Raw genomic sequence first — 17,356 nt, forward strand, 5'->3', positions numbered from 1 at the left:
TGTTGGGAGCTTTGGGATGTGTCTTCCCAGAGCTTTTGTCTCGCAACGGTGTTAAATTCGGCGAAGCTGTGTGGTTCAAGGCAGGATCTCAAATCTTTAGTGAGGGTGGACTTGATTACTTGGGCAACCCAAGCTTGGTCCATGCTCAAAGCATCCTTGCCATATGGGCCACTCAGGTTATCTTGATGGGAGCTGTCGAAGGTTACCGTATTGCCGGTGGGCCTCTCGGTGAGGTGGTTGATCCACTTTACCCAGGTGGAAGCTTTGATCCATTGGGCTTAGCTGATGATCCAGAAGCATTCGCAGAATTGAAGGTGAAGGAACTCAAGAACGGTAGATTAGCCATGTTCTCAATGTTTGGATTCTTCGTTCAAGCTATTGTAACTGGAAAGGGTCCTTTGGAAAACCTTGCTGATCATCTTGCAGACCCAGTCAACAACAATGCATGGTCCTATGCCACCAACTTTGTTCCCGGAAAATAAGCACTCTTATATTTATATGTTTTTGTGATAGTAATTTTCTTCCCAATTCAATGTGAATTATTATCATTATCATTATCATGTGTGTATGCATAGGTGGACTAACATGAGGAGCTATTCACTTTTTACTAAGTTTGAAACTTATGCTTCAGGTTTGTTATCGGTAGACTATCATAACATGAGATTGAGCAAATGATTTTAAAGACCGATAGCCTAACTAGGAATTTTCTTAAAATATTGTTTCAAAAAGGTTTTCTCAAAAATCAGAGTTTTTCAAAGACGAATAGCCTAAAATTTATTGCAGATACGCTGGATTGATATCATGATTACTATATATTTGAAAAATAAAATGAAATATAGAATTATGAACCATCTATTCAATCATTAAATTTGGGAAGGGTGTAATGCCCCGATCATCTAAGGTCGATGATAAATCCACTAATGATGGATTAGTTCCTTGACAAGGCAATTAAAATAACCTTAATCAAGCCTCTTAACCCTAATTAAGGAACAATGGTATGATTAAAGAATATGAGCTAATGGCAAGGGCATAAGTGTCAAAGTGCAATGCCATCATATAATGTCCTTTAGCTTGGAAAACCCTCACTTTCACTTTGTTTTCTCTTTCATCAAATATGAAAAATTCAAAGAAGTGGAGAGGGGGTGACATACTTGAAGAAAGGGAGAGGAAGTTGATCAAATTCATAGTCTTTTCATGCATGCATGTGGGCTCTTGAAGTTCTTGAGGAAGAAGAAGGTCAAAACAACTTTGATCACTAACTCCTCTTCATCATCACCATCATCCATCATTCACTTAAGCTTCAACTCAGAATCTTCAATTTGAGGTGGGTTTCTAGTAGGCTTAAATTGGGAAATAGCACCTCTTAGGTTGTTGCATGATTAGGAGGATTCTAACTACATGTTTGATCTATGCTTTGCTTGATGATATGTTAAATGTATGTTTGCAATGTATGTTGATATGAAATTTAAGTTCACTTGTTAAAAACATGCATATTAATAGAGATGTCCTCCTTAAGAAAACTAGGAGATAATTGAAATGATGTTGATGAACTAGGGCTAGAAATACAATAGTTGTATGCATTTTTGTTGTGAAGAACCTTCGTGATTTTTCCCTAAACATGTTATTAGTTGCATTTATTGTGTGTTTGGCTAGTTGGTATGAAACTTTGATGCAAATTTAAAGTGAGAAAAGTGTGAAAAATCACACTTAGAGAGAAAGCTCAAAATTATGGGTTGGACACGGGTTGTGCTCCCTTGCATGGGTCACCCATGCCCCTTTCTGATTTTTGTACGAAGGGTATGTTGGGAGCAGCGCGTGTCCTGCAGGTAAACATGGTTTTGCTGTGTTCCCCTTGGATTTTTGTATATGATGGGCGTTTCGGAGCCAAACATGGGTCGCGTCACTTGACACGAGTAGCCTGTGTTGGTACTTTTGTTTCTCCATGTTGTGTGATTCCAATCCTTGTTTCGGTCATTTGGATATTTATTGTCTTGTACGATTAAAATGGTGAGAATTTTATGTTTTCGAGAAAGACTTTTATGCAGTTATGCATGTTTATTTTGCATGGCGTAATGCTCCATCTTGATGAAATATGCTACGCTCTTTTGGTGATGCAATTTTATGTAATGCATGATTATTATATGCAATGCTGATGCGTGGTCAGGCTTTTGGTTAGACGGTATGGCAGGAAATGTTTGGAGATTGAGAACATTGGGTACTAGTAACCACTGGGTTCATCGATTATGATCAGGTTCTTTGTTGAAGGGTTTAGGGCATGTGTTTAGCGTAACTCCCCGACATTCATCTTGAACTTAGAAGTCTCTTATGCACTATGGATCTTGCTCTGAATAGCCTCAAAAGCACAGAAAGGATCTTACTTCTCTAATTAGCCATGCCCCGGTCTGTTGGGAATTTGCATGTATTTCCCCAGTCACCAATTATGAAGCAGCCTTGTCATGATAGCTATCTCAATCTGAGCAGCCCCAGTATCCTGGAACTGTATACCTCTGATTAACTATCTCTGAGAGATTGATTTCTCGGATTCCTGAGGTAGCTTTCCCCAATGTAAGTCTTGGAATAATTTTTGCCCTGGCTGGCAGATCTCTAAGGGAATGCCCCTAACTAATGTCTTGTAGAGATTTGTCGAATCTCGACGTAACTTCCTTAGATCAATTGAATCTTATAGAGATTTATCGATGTGATTGCTTCAGATCGACTGAAAATTGAAGTGTCTTGTATTTTCTGCCCAACGGAGTTCTTAGACATTCTGCTTCTAGATATAATCACACGAAGTGGCTGGTCGCTGCTCAACAGAGTCTCAGGCTTTCAGCACTCGTTGTGATTGATCAAAAATAATTTGGCGCTGCTCAACGAAGTCTTAGGCGTTTGGTCTTCTGATGCGATCAACGGGAGTGATTTACTCCCTTGACTATCTGATCTTTGGAGAGATTCGCCGAATCTCGACCTAACTATTTCAGACTGACTGAATCTTGCTGAAATTTATTGACATCATTGTCTCAGTTTGATTGAAATATGAAACATCTTGTCCTTCTGCTCAACGGAGTTCTTGGACATTCTGCTCCTTGATATAATCATACGAGGTGGCTGATTGCTGCTCAATAGAGTCTCAGGCTTTCAGCACTCGTTGTGATTGATCAAAAAGTAATTTGGCGCTGCTCAACGGAGTCTTAGGCGTTTATCTCTTTGAGTACGATCAAATCGAGGCAACCTGTTTCTGCTCGACGGAGTTCTCAGGTGTTTTGTCTTATGATTCAATCGGTTGAAGTAATTGGCCTCTGCTTAAGAAAGTCTTTAGGCATCATTCTCTTTTGGGGGTATCAGGTTTTCCAATGCACGTTCATTGTGGGAAGTCTCTTGACATCAAATGCTCACTCATGAGTAACGCATGTTCATTTTTATAAATGCTAATAACAATGTCATGTTTATGCTAGTTTTGAAATCCAAGCATGCTCAATGAAATTATGACATATATGAATGCATCACTGATTGAGAATGTCATATCAATATCAACACAAATTATGAGCAAATTATTGAGGAGTCAGTTTTAACACGATCATTCTGACCATAGTACGCTTTCGAAATAAACCCTGCTTCAATTAGGTCTTTTGAGGGTTGTAACGTGGCCTGATTCACGGTTTTAGAAAGAAAGGATATAAGGCTCGAACCTATCCTAACCCACCCATTCTTCGTGATGTTCTCCAGTCCTACGTTCAGCTAGTTTAATACAAGCGCTCTTCTTTCAAAAGGTATTTGAGAGTAAAAAGGAACCCACGAGGTTTTCGATGTGGCAGTCACCCTGCTTTTGTTTGGTTTGTAGCCACATGAATTTGTTCTTGCTGAGGATTTTCTTTTGATTCCTCTTTTGCAATTTTTTTTTTTATGATTTCCCTATTCTTGCTGGATTGTTTCGGATTTACAACCCACATGGATGCCCTAATTTTTGCCTAAGTCACTAATTTTCGAGTTTTCGATTTAGCGGGCTTCATCCTTTTTTGATTTTTGATTTTTTTTGTTTTTCCTGATGCTTTTTGTTTCGAAACAAATCGTGTGACATCTATTCGTTTGATTGGAATGGGTTGTGACCGCCCCGTGCCTCTGTGGGTGAGGGACAACCATTTGGAATTTGGTGTTTTCCGACCTCTTGTGAGGGATAAGATATAGTTGATCCTCAGATAGGACATTCCTCTTTTGAAGTTTGAACGCTTGGTCAAACTGACTGACGACTACCCTGCCCCGGTTTGAGATTGAGGGTTTTATATTTAAGAAAGAATCTCATACTCCTTGGCTAGAAGGGGTTGACTAGGGATTATCTTCCTTATATCTCCGGTGTTTGGGATTTGAAACAATGCCTTACATCATCAACAAGGTTTTATTCAGAAGTGTACGAGCAGTGAATTCGTTTCGTGTATTAAATTTCATCATCCTCCTCCCAAAACCAAAATTTGTCAAGATAAAGTATGAGTGGACACGAATGGATTTATTCAAAACATGTATATTCATTTCAATGTCATTATTATTCAAAAACAAACAAGTTTATTACAAATGAATGTTACAAATGACAATCAAGAAAATCACACATGAACATGTCTTAACCAAACTAATGACTGTGGGCATCATCGGCCTCATTCAGATCCTCAGACTAGAATTATTAGGCTGGCAGCAGATGACATGACCATCTTCAAGGAGACCCTTCTCAAACTCTTCTTATAGGCGCAGGCTCTTCAAATCTACCCCAGCTTCCATTTGCACTGATCATGGCATTACAGATGTGCCCTCTTGTGGAGGCATGGGAATGTTTACTACGTCCAGGCCTTGCGGTGTGAACACAATAGCCCTTGAATCAATCAAGTCTTGTACCTTGTACTTGAGGCTCTTACAGTCTTCGATTGAGTGTCCAGGTGTCCCAGAATGGTACTCACAATTGACATTCATGTCATAATCCAGAGGAAGAGGTGTTGGAGGGGCCTTAGCTTCCCTCAGCTGCACCAATGAGCTATTAAGCAACAGAGGTAGAAGTCGACCATACGACATGGGCACTGGATCAAACTGCTTTGGAGGCCTTCTTGGTCCTTGTCTTCTTTGTTGAGCGAAGTTCCATTGCTGATTTGGATACTGGTTCAGCACAGGGTTCCTTCGCCTTGGTCGGGGAACAGGAAATGGCCGCTGATACGGAGCCCTTGGAGGTTCAGGATGTGGATGAAATCCACGAGGCTTCTCCTGAGGTGGAAGAGGGTCAGGCATGTTCCCCGGAGTGACCACTTCTGGTTCAACAGTTGGCACGGGATTGCCTTCCTTCCTCAGCATCGACTGCATGATCTCCATGATTAGACTCATCTGAGTCTTCAGCTGGTTGATTTCAACCTTCATTGCCTCTTGATTTCTTCGTAGTTCTTCCATGGTGGTCTACTGATAACACGAAACTATATCATATTTTAGGACTTAATTCCATTAAATTCTATGACTATTTATTTCGGTTTACTGCATTTTATGAGATATTACGTGGTATTTTCTTCCTATTTGTCTCAGGTAGTCTATTTTGAAGAACAAGTGAAAATGGAAGAAAAGGAGGTGCAAAAAGGAGAGAAAAGGAACCAAATGCCAAAGCCCAGCCCAAAGCGCACAAGTCACCAATGTTGTGCCTGTGACGGACGTCACAGGGTGTGTGACGAGCGTCACGCAAAACAACCTTGTGACGGACGTCACACATGGTGTGACGAGCGTCACACCGTTCCACTACTTTTTTGGCGCAAGTAACGCCCTCAGAAAACTTGAAGAGACGTTGAGGAGTTTGTGTCCTATATCCACGCCGTGCATTTAGCCACGTTGAAGACCTTGGGAAACGAAAAGCAGTTGCCAGCACCAATATAAATAGCTACTTCAAAAACCTAAAGGGGTTCCTCGGTTTTTCCACGCTCACATTGCCGAAGCTTTGCCAATTTTCTTTCTTTTTACGCTTTTGCTTATTTTTTTCTTTTCCAGCAACTTAACATTGTTTATTTATTTCTTTTGCAAGTTCTACATTCTTTTTCCCTTGCAATTTACCTTTCCCTTTTTAGCATTTAGATATTTTTCGCATAATAGTTTCTACACCGGAAACTATTGTGCAACTTTTTATCGGATCTAACCTTACGTTAGATTCTAGTTTTATTTCCTTGGTTTAATTTATTGTTTAATTGAAGAATCGAAGAACAAATCCTACCGGCTTGTGGTGGAGTGTTCAAGACTATTGTATTACGCATTCAGGTTCTTTAATCATTATTTAATATTTTGTTTTATTATTTATCTATATTATCTGCCTGGAATGAGTCTGTTTATGCATGATATGTATTCTTGTTTATTTAGCATGTCTGGCTAATTCGCCTAGATATCGGTATGTAAAGTAAGCAGAATAAGGGATCAAGACTGAGTCGGTCTATTTAAACTTAAAATTGAAATCAATCTTTTTACGGTCTCAACTTACAGGTTTAATAACAAGATTTTTTACAAAAGTAAAGGACATAAAGAAGTTAAAATCAATAGAGCGAGAGTTTGAGGTTTTAACTGGACAGTGTAAGTTAGGCATTAATTCTAGATCAGGGCGAGAGCAAGTTTTAGAGTTAATTAAATGCTGACCTTTTCCAAAAAGTATTTTTAAAGATTGAATGTGAGGACGAGAGTTAAGCATTTGGATTTAATTGTATAACCTGAGTCAACAGAGCGAGAGTTTGAGATAAGGGTGTTTAAAACGGTCAGTGTTTTCTTAAAAAGAGTTTCTGCAACTTTATTGCTTTCAAAATATGGTTTTTGACTTAATTATAAGTGACAGCTACATTAATATAAAATCATGGTTTATTCAACAGAGCGAGAGTTTGAGATAAAACCTTTAACCAATAAAGTTAACTGAAACGATTTATTTTAGAACCAAGAAACCGACAAAGACTTGATTCCCTAGTTTTGACGAACTACATACCGATATCCGTTTTATTAATATTTAATCTAGATCTTAGTTTAGCTTTTAGTTTTTCCCCAAACAATCAAACATTTTTCACCTTAGCTTTACGTAGTAACCTTAGATAACGGTATATCGATTCATAAGTCCCTGTGGGATCGATATCTTTTAAAACTACGCGATAGAACTGTGCACTTGCAGTTTGTATCCCAAATTCGACTCATAAAGTCGCGATCATCTACGACATGCTTGTAGTTCAAGACAAATATCGGGCAATCAGCTTTGTGGGAAGTAGTTTGTCTGACAAAAGGCCAAGTGATAGTGAGATTGGTCTCATGAAATGTAGGATGTTATATGAATGATGCATGAGTATTATATCTTCTTGTATCATTTATGATGCATTAATGCATGAATGCATGGATGTACGGTTCATAATCATGGCTTCACAAGTCGAATACGCAAGCAGGCAAAGTATCACAGGTTCAAGATACGGATGGAGGATAACATTGATCGCTTTCCACAAAAGGGGGATCTCACTGGTCGTAGTCTAGGGTTAGATAGGGACCCTAGAGTCATCGATTCATTTGGCTGTTTGACGCTTACGGCAAAAGCTTACCGGTCGTCAACTCCCTCAAATGAGCCTCTTATGGGTGAGATCTTCGTACCGACTCACACGAGAGAAGCTTCTCGGAGGCCCGCACTACGCGACCATCGACATCGGGTTCTATACAAGGGTCTCAAAGTCACCGACCTCCTTGACTGTTTGCCGCTTACGGCAAAAGCTTGTCGATCGTCAACTCCATCAAGAAGATCTACTTTGAGTGAGATCTTCGTACCGACCCACACGAGAAAAGCTTCTTGGGGACCTGCACTACGCGACCATCAATCTTAATAAGCCATAGGTTTAATGTTCTACAAAGTTCCTTAGAGTCATGGATCCAAATGAAGACATTGATCGCTTACGCCAAAAGCTTGACCGTCCTCAACGTCTCCAAGAGAATCTACTCTAAGCGAGGTTCTCGTATCGACCTTTACGAGAAAATCTTCTCGGTGGCCCATACTACTCAACCTCTCCTATCTCAAGTTTTCACTCTAGACTCGGGTGAAGAGTCTTTCCCACAAGGTTACTTGCAATCAAAGTGCCATCCATTCGGTATCATAGAATCACGAAATCCACATGTTAGACCATAAAATTTAAAGCAAAAGGCAATAAATAAGGCAAGCAATACCAAAAGGATAAGCATACACACATGCGAGGAAGCAACCTAGATTAGGCTTAACTTGCTTAGGGAGGTATCCCCAGCAGAGTCGTCAGCTGTCGCTACGCGAAAAATACAGAGTCGCCATCGGTTTTTATTTATTCCAAAGGAAAGGGAAAATATCGAGAAAACCCCAAAGTATGGTCGTCGCAACCACGAACAGGTTCGGAAGTTGGTTATGCAAGGGGAAGGTATTAGCACCCCTCACATCCATGGTACTCCATGGGAACCATCTAGGATGTTTGCGCTTACGTGCGTATTGTTTATCGAATGTTTGCTTGCCAAAGGTTTGCGGAGTGGAGGTTGATTTTAAATTAATGTGCTCGTCAAGGATTGGATCCTCGTGCCTATGTATGCCCACTTGTTGAAGTGAGAAATCAAAGCTTTCGTAGTTCGTGGTTTTGAAATTGTTTGGTTTGTTTTGTTGATTTTATTACCTTGAAGAAGGGTTTTCGATTGTGTCGCCCTAAGGCTCAAACAAAAGGTTTGAATGAGTTAGATTGTTTTTAAGTTTTGAGAAAGTGTTATTGATTTCGGATTGCACTAAAGACTATGGATAAAAGTGAATACCTCAAACGATCAAGCCAAACGTCTTGTGTTCGAAACATTCAGAATGAGTGTAGGAAAGCTCCAGTCCCATCCCTTCTTTATTGCTTAAGGCTCGTGACGTACGATCCTAATCGCCATTTATTGTGTTTTTGAGTTTGATTTGGAAAAAGACCGCTTGACATTGGATCAAAGGTTTGCTTATTGAATTTGACTTGAAAAAGAGACCGCTTGACGTTGGATCAAGGGTTTGATTATTGATTGTGAATGATGTGTGTTCCTAATGTCTAAGGAGTAGCTATAAAGCAATAAAAAAAGCAGGTAAATGCGTACATCGGAAAGGGGAGGGGGGTACATGTAAAGTACAAGGGAGTGCAGAAATAAAAGGTTTCATTGTCAAGTAGCCCAAGAGAAAGTCATGTGTGTGAAATTGTGTCATAAACTAGAAAGTACATAAAAGATTACAATTTATCTTGTTTCTTGAATGCTCCTTCCATGTTCGGGTTGAATATTTATCCAAGGTCTTTTGCAAGGGTCCTAACAACAATCTCTAAGTCCATTCCAATGTCCATTACATGTTTGAGAATTATCCTTTTTATTTTTAAAGTCTTATCCATTTTTAATCATTTTTAAGATGAGATGAATGAAGAATTTACAATGATGTAGTAAAAATAAAATTGCATAAGGTAAATGACAAAAATTAAATATTATGAGCGAAAATTAAAATGCGGAAGTTAAAAGTTAGATGTTAATGTTAGATGTTAGAAGTTAATTGTTAGAAATTAGATCAAAGAGAATCAATATAAGAGAATTAAATCCAAGCATCAATTCTAAAATATTAACAAAATGAAATCTACACAATTATCAACCAATTCTAAAACAATATTATCAATTAAAATTCTAAAACAATATTCAATTAACATTCTATAACAATTATCACAAATTAAATTAATATTCAAAGATTAAACTAAACTATCCTAAAATTAATCTAAGTATTATTCTACATAACTAAATTTATCCTGATTATTATCTAGTTAGTTCAATCACTCTCTAATTACCTAAATAAAAAAAAGTGAAAGGGATTAACAACACAAACAGATGGAATGGACCTTATCTCAATTGTCAAGTCCAAACTGAGGGGGGACGATAGTTTGATGGAGTGTGTGTGAAGAATGTAAGCCATTGGGCTCCCTACAGGCCCTAAGGCCCAAGATGAATGGGTCTGATAAGGGAACAAACGCTGAAGGTCTTCCCCTTCACGCGTTCAGTATCACCTACGAGGAAATAGAGAGTGCGACGGCTGCCGCGCCAGGTTTCATCACCGGCGGCGGCGATTCGTGGAGATATCCGCGTCACCTCCCCCTTCGACTCTGCCATCGAAACCAACAAATCACCTACCACATCCACACGCACTCGATCTCAATGGAGAGACCACGCGACTCCGGTGCGACTTGGAACGGCAATGCAATTTGTGGCGGACTAAGGCGAGCTCAAATCAGAGTTCTAAATTGCTATACACTATCCAAATTAAGCATAAAGTTGTTTGAGCGGATACCTTGGTGAAGTCCAGCGTGAAGGTAATCGCGAATTTCCCAGTCCTTCTCGGTTTGCAACGTTCCTCTTCTTCTATCTCGCGCTCGTTGCTATCCGCCAAAGCTTGGAGTCTAATCTGTCTGTCACTCGGCGTTTGTGCGGATTATTTGGATTCGGATTCGTCGTCTTTGTTCACTGATCTCCCTTTGACATTTGGATCCTCTTCACTCTTTTGTTTCTGCTCTGCTTCTACCACGCTTCTGTCCTGGATTGAAAGGATGGCAACGCGAAATGGCGGAATTGTGGTGGTTCGCTAGAAATTGAGGAGAACTTTTGCGGTGCGGGAAGAAGAAGTTGTGAGAGTCGGTTCCGCCTTCTGCAGGTTGAAGAAGAAAGAGGATGAAGAGAGAGTTCTGAAAGGTTGAAGAAGGAAGAGGAGGAAGAGGATGGAAGAACTCGTGAAAATCGAATCCAAAAAAAGAACCCTCAAATTTACTGTGAGTCTCTCAATATATAACTTGAATCTTAAGTTCAATCTCAATTGCAACTGCCGCGTTTTGATTGTTCATTGCCATTTTGAATTTATGTTGCCGTTTATGATTTATTTGCAGCTGTTGATGTCGTTCGCGTTTTGTTTGGCGTTGCAGCTTTTTGCATGCTATTCAAAGTTGCATTCTGATGTTCCGCTTAGCTTGCGCTTCGAGCCGCTGCAGTTTGTAGCTGCGTTTGGATGGCTTCCGTTTCGGCATTGGCTTGCAGTTGTTATCCTTGGCTTATGTAGCTCACATTGTCTTGCGTTTTCGGAAGTTTGTTGTGTTGCTTTCGCGTGAGGCTTTTGTTTCTGTTTTGCAGCTTGTGTTGATGGAGCGGCTTGCGCGTTTTGGCGTGTTTCCTTTTCTTTCACGCCGGCGTTGCCGTATTGGCTTGTGGCTCGGTTGGTGGCTTTTCTTTTCCAATTTCCGTATTGGATATGTTTCCAACTGCATTTCTCTTTCTTTCTTTGTCTTACTGGGCTATAGCATAGGATGTAGGATGTGGTGTATTAGTAAAATGGATATGTGTTATAAGATGAATTTGGATAATGGTTCTCTCCTTTATTTGAATATGGATTGGATATCGTGTAAAAAAAGTGGATTAATTTGGTTTTGACAAAATGGATATTGAATCAATAAAATTGGGATTGGATATTTGAACTTGGTTAATTGGTTATTGGAAATGGGGTTTTTTGGATAATTTGGTTTAATGGATAAGGAAAATGGATTCAAAAATGGATATGTGGATTTGGATTAAATTGGTTCAATGAAAAATGGATTTTTTGGAAAAATGGTTAACGGGCTTAATTCTAATTAAACAAAAATGGCCCACTAGAAAAAGAAATAAAATTCTACAATTATTAAAATTCTAAAAATTCAATCGAACTTCCAGACATCAATTAACTCGAACAAAAATCCATTCGACTTATCTTGACATCAAAAATCCGTTTGAAACTGAAATCGATGGAAAAATGTTATGATGTAATGATGAAAAGATAATTCGGATAACGACATGCAGTGAACCAATGAACCCAAACAATCACCAGACTTGTAAATCGTATTAATCCATGGTTGAATGAAATGACCGACCAAATGCTTCAATGCGCCAAGAAAACACCTGAATTCGAGTCACGTGTCGCCTCTAGTTGTACCATGCTTATTCGAGTGAAATGCATGGATGAAGATGATATGCAAATGCTAGGGTTAGTGACCTATATGATTATGTGAAGGGTAGGGCGAATTTTGGGGTATGACAGATGGTAATAGAGTTAAGCTCTAGATTAAACCAATTAGGGTAAATACGTGAACCCTAATGAGATGTATGTATACTTACCTAAAAGAAAACACTTGATGAGCGTACGCGGAGGCTTACCTAAAGGTAAATATCATGTAAGTGAGGAAACCCTAGAAACGATAAAGAATTCAAATGTAAGTATATTTCAAAAGTCTTATAGCACTTCGACCTTCAGTGTAGTCCAACATAATGATTCAGATAAAATGTGAGTTGATTAGTGCAAACCTTGATTCCCATGGATTTCCTAAATTATAGTTCGAAACGTAGGATAGTAAGATCCCGGGATAATTTCGCGCATGTAATCGTTGTCAAGGACTTTCAAAAAGGTTGTTGGGCCAGAGGTCCGTCACGATCCGACATTAGAAATATGTAGATCCTATTGTTCTACATGGAAAGTGTGATTAGGGTATCATCTTCCTTAATGGTATTCTAGGTGAAGGGGATTGTTGTTCATCAATGACGTTCAAAATGATAACAATAGTTATTTATACATCAATGGATGTTTGAAATGATAATAGAGGTTTGTCGTTCGTCCTAGATGTTAATGTAATCCAAGCTTCTAGATTTGGGTATTATCTCCCCTGTGATAAGAAATCCGATATTGGATTCCAAATTTCCATAGTTTTATTAATGGTATGCAAGTGTGGTATGTAATATCCCATATCCCCTTAAATGCTCAATTAGTTTTCAGTTGAAACCAATTAAGTTTCTAAGTACTCTATCTCTTGTCAGTTGTAACAATAAGAGCTCTTATGTGCTCTAAATGTTGTCAATTAGGACCAATAGAGTATCTAGTGAACTCTGAAGTGATTAATTATTAATAAAAGAGACAAACCAATATTAATAAGTACAAGAGAGGATATTTTAGTAACATTAATAATTAGTCAACTAGTACTAGAAGACAAAATATCACTTGAGGATATTTTGTATCATTATATAATATTATATGTTATATGATATTATGTATATACATATTGTGTGGTGGAAAGAATAGGAAGAAAAAGGGGTGGATAAGATTGAGAAAGAGAGAGTTATCAGGAAGTGGAAAAAAGAGGAAAGGAAAGAAAGAAAAAAACAAGAAAGAAAGAGAAGAAGAAAACATGAAGAAGAAAGAAAGAGAAAACATGAATCGATTGGTCCTGTCAAATTTTATGAAAAATACTTACAGGAACCTCATGCAATCGATTGGTTCCCAACTCAATCGATTGGTCCAACCTTGTTTTGCATAAAACCTCTTGTTCTTTGTTTCTAATACATATTAGGAGTCCATTAAATTATACCATGATATATATGTATTAGATTGACAATAATCGGCCGATCTATGCGCAATCGAGTGGATTTTGACATAGAATTTTGATTAGGTTAAAACAATTGTAGTTTTAGTTTCGTAAATTCGTTTTGGATGCAGTCGAAAGTGTTAGGAAGCTAACAGAGAGAAATATAGTATAACGAGAAGTCTATATGAGTTATTCCATTATAACTTTCACTTGAGTCTGATTAACCCCACCGTATGATGATTGGACGGATACTCACTTTGTGGTGTGAGAGCGGAATAAGTTATAATGAGGCGAGTCACGCGATGGCTTTGCCTAGGGTTATTGAGACATGTTAGATTATCATGTGTGCTTATTGTATACTTGATTGTGCAATGAATTGGTTCCATGTCTCTATCATAAGGCGAGAATCGTGCCTCCTATTTTTATGGGGTTGAATACATTGGAAAATGAATCCAATACCTCATCAAGTGATAAGAATAGACCATGGGATGCCATGGGTAATATGTGTATTGGTTATAAATGGTTATGAATTGTTGTTGTGTTTCTTATGTGATGCATTCTATAATCTATGCATGAATTATTATTGCGTTGATTATGATATGATTGGTTGGTTGTATTGGTTAAACAATAATATGAGTAAAACTTATGAGTGGGGTAAACCTAGGAGAATGCTAGGTAAATGACTTAGAAAGATAACTTAAGTCATGAAATGATTTAGATAGTGATGCTTGGACGTAATCGTATTGTGGTGTGTACAACGAACAAGTAGTCATAGAAAGATACATTAACATGCTTTGTATGGAACATGTGTGATTTATGTATGAGAATGGATCATGTTATGATGCCATGAGAATTTATATGATATCAAGAGAATTATTTGATATTTGGTAAGGAAAATTTGTTAAAAAAGTCCTATTTGCTGTTGAGAATTGATCACGTATTTGGAATTAGTTATGATTATGCATATACCACTTCACTGGCTTAGGTAAAGCAGTAAGTATGGATGTGGCACCAATGATTCGTACCTTGATTAGGTTTCATCCCCAACCATGGCGGACATGGGGGGAAAGGTGGACACCTAAGTGGGTTAGAGGCTCATACGGTGAAAGATACCTTAAGTGGGTTAGAGGCCCATACGGATGACAGTCGCTTGAACTGAGGATTAAGCCTCATAGAAGGCCTGATATCCACCATGAAAATAGAATCATACAAGCATCCATGAACCGAGCTTGGCTTAGACGTAAGTCCGTTCGGGGATTTATGTTTCATGAATTTGAATAGTGATTTGTTAGTTGGATGCACTCAAGTGACATGTTTCCATACATTGCGAATATCCCTTAGTTGCTCAAGTCTAAGTTACAAGGTACGAGTGATGCAAAAGTAATGGAAGATGATCACTTGAGTTAGAATCGATAGGAAACCCTGTAGAGCTGAGTGGGCCCATAGGATAGAAGAACTCACTGAGATTATTATCTCACCCCATTACTAGTATTGCTTTTCAGATGTTGTTTGTAGGTTATATTATACAAGAGGAGTTATGCATTGATGTTTCAAGGGAAGCTTTTATTCTGATCTTCTGCTGTGGATTTTGTACAATTATAAATATTGTACATAGTTCTTAGAGTTTTATTTAGGCACTATTGTATGACATGTGACATATGTTGTATTTTATATAATGGACATGTATATAATTATGTTGTTAGGCACTTATGATGGATCAGTACCAATTAATGTTATGTATAATATATATTCTAGACATATATTGTACAGGGTGTTATAGTTGGTATCAGAGCAGGTCAATTCTCGACCTAGCTTTGAAACATCATAAGTAAATCTATTCCTGCTTCACATATGTGTTTAGCCAACATGATTCTTAATATCACTGTATGTAGTATTGGCCATGATCAACCTAATTCTATGTGTGTGGTAGGTAGGATTATGATTGAGCGACCACGAGGACTCTGAAGTGTTTGTGGAACTTGTGCTCTGAGGGTAGGCTAAAGCCATGAGTTAGAAATTAAGGAGAACCGGATAACTCAATTGAATTTTCAGTAGGAGTTGTGGTTTGGGTAATGTAGAATTGAAGAATAGTGTATGGTTCAAGCAATCATGTAGTACAAATGTGATTGGGAAGTCGAGAATTCCTTTAGGATGAATTTGTCGGAACCTTGAGACATATATGAATTTGTTAGTAGAATAAGATTAACCCATTAGTATGGAATAAGTATTTTAAGTAATTCCATATAGTGAAGGAGAAAGGATGGTTATGTTGCACGTATGTCATAAGGTCTGGAAGTGAGGTAGTGTATCGGTGTTTCAACTTCTAAGGGGAGTAAAATATTTTGGAAGAAGGAGAGTAGTTGATGGAGTATGTAGGAATGGTACCTTCCAAGTGGTTAAGAGTTGGAGAGATAAGGATGTTCAGTTTTGTTGGGAGTCTAAAGTAGTGGTGAAGTATAAGAAGATATTCGAGGATATGACTGTCTACCCCAAGTGGAACACGTATGCATCAGGAAAAAAGTAGAAGATAAACCAAGTATACCTAGTCTTAGAAGGGGAATAAAATTTAGGATGGTTCATTGAGATTTAATATTCAGTGAGAGACCGTTATGGAAATTTTGGGTTTCTCAAGGATCAGTTGAAATGGATTCATGTCGAAGAGAGAACAAGCATTATATAACAATGGAAGCTCTAGAGGGATTGGTTGAAGGAGATCTGTGTTAAGGAAAAGAATAAGTAATTTGAATTTAAGGAATTCTAGTAGAATGGTTTTGTAATTGGAGCTGAGAGAATTACCATAGGAAGATAAGTGAACGCAGAGTGTGGAAGTAGTGTGGATGTTGCAATACAACTGTTGTAATGGGGTACATTTTAGATAAAGGCACAATGGGTTCATCAAGATTCATTAAGACTAAGTTATGGGCGTGTAGTTGATGATTATTCACATTGTAGATTTTTAGAGTATGAAGTGAAGTGGAAGAAGTTATACCTTGGTATTATGAAGTATGTTGTAGTAGAATTATGGTCACACATATGTGAAAATTGACTATCCTTCCTTGGTATGGTTGCGGAGTATCACATTCTTTATTTTATTTTGAGCAATGAGTTTTGTTTCTTGAGGAGTTGGAGTTGTGGTAAGCAACAAAAGATAAACCAAGCTTGAGTACAGAGCTAAGTGTGGAATATGAGACAGACTATGTCGTATGGACTCACAAGGAGGCGATAAGGTTGTAGGTAGCAGGTCATCTAGGTAAGTAGATTTTGTGTGGTGAAGTGTTCAATGGATATTGCTTTGGAGGAGAATCCAAGTCAATAAGTATGTGGTAATGTCGAGCTCCACCTTAAATGCGTATCATCTGGTTTGCAAGGGTAAGAATGGGTATTTGAAAACTAGGTTGTTGTTCATCTTCCTGAGTAATGTTTGGATTTGGTTGATCACGAAGTATGATAATCACACCTTGTTGGAACTGAATGTATCATAAATCTCATTGATGTACTGTTAGGGATGTGCAAGTTGAGGATAAAGTTACAAGTTACCACATGTCAAATTGATTGTTTTGAAATTGTAATTTTGGAAAGTGTAATTACATAGTCGATCATCTGTAGAGATATCATAGAAGTCAGATATTTTGGAAATCAACCTAGTGAACCATACTCGGTGTGAGTAAGTCTTGGGTGCATCACTATTATGGATAATAAGAACCATAAGGAGTAAAATTGGAAGAGACTTACTAAGTGGGGATCTGGAAGAGATTAGTTCGGTATCTTGTATGTGTTTGTAAGGTGTAAAGTGGTTGGTCATAGTATGTCATTGGTTAATTCATTGGGATTCATGGCCTTAGATGTAGACTCCATGAGAGTGGTAATGGATGTGTACAATGATACTCTACCCTGTTGATAAGATTCGTGAGTTATACTTCCAGGACGGAATGTGTATCAGGTATTACGAAAGTTAAACATGTCAC

General features: G+C 38.2%; 1 protein-coding gene and 1 long non-coding RNA gene across 2 annotated transcripts in view; both read left to right on the forward strand.

Moving 5' to 3' along the window:
• LOC127107012 (chlorophyll a-b binding protein AB80, chloroplastic-like) overlaps positions 1-557 on the forward strand; it is a gene marked incomplete in the record, with an annotated part of 1,016 nt that extends 459 nt beyond the window's left edge. Inside the window, 1 exon segment of the mRNA XM_051044300.1 lies at positions 9-557. Within this exon segment, the coding sequence (XP_050900257.1) occupies positions 9-482 (474 nt within the window).
• A 9,247-nt stretch (positions 558-9,804) lies between these two features.
• Positions 9,805-11,489, forward strand: LOC127107017 (uncharacterized). The gene is made up of 2 exons (XR_007795600.1): positions 9,805-10,784; positions 10,899-11,489. It is a non-coding gene; the product is annotated as an uncharacterized LOC127107017 (long non-coding RNA).
• The last annotated feature ends 5,867 nt before the right edge of the window (positions 11,490-17,356 follow it).

This window comes from Lathyrus oleraceus, chromosome 7 (assembly GCF_024323335.1).
Source record: "Lathyrus oleraceus cultivar Zhongwan6 chromosome 7, CAAS_Psat_ZW6_1.0, whole genome shotgun sequence".
Taxonomy (NCBI): Eukaryota; Viridiplantae; Streptophyta; class Magnoliopsida; order Fabales; family Fabaceae; genus Lathyrus; species Lathyrus oleraceus.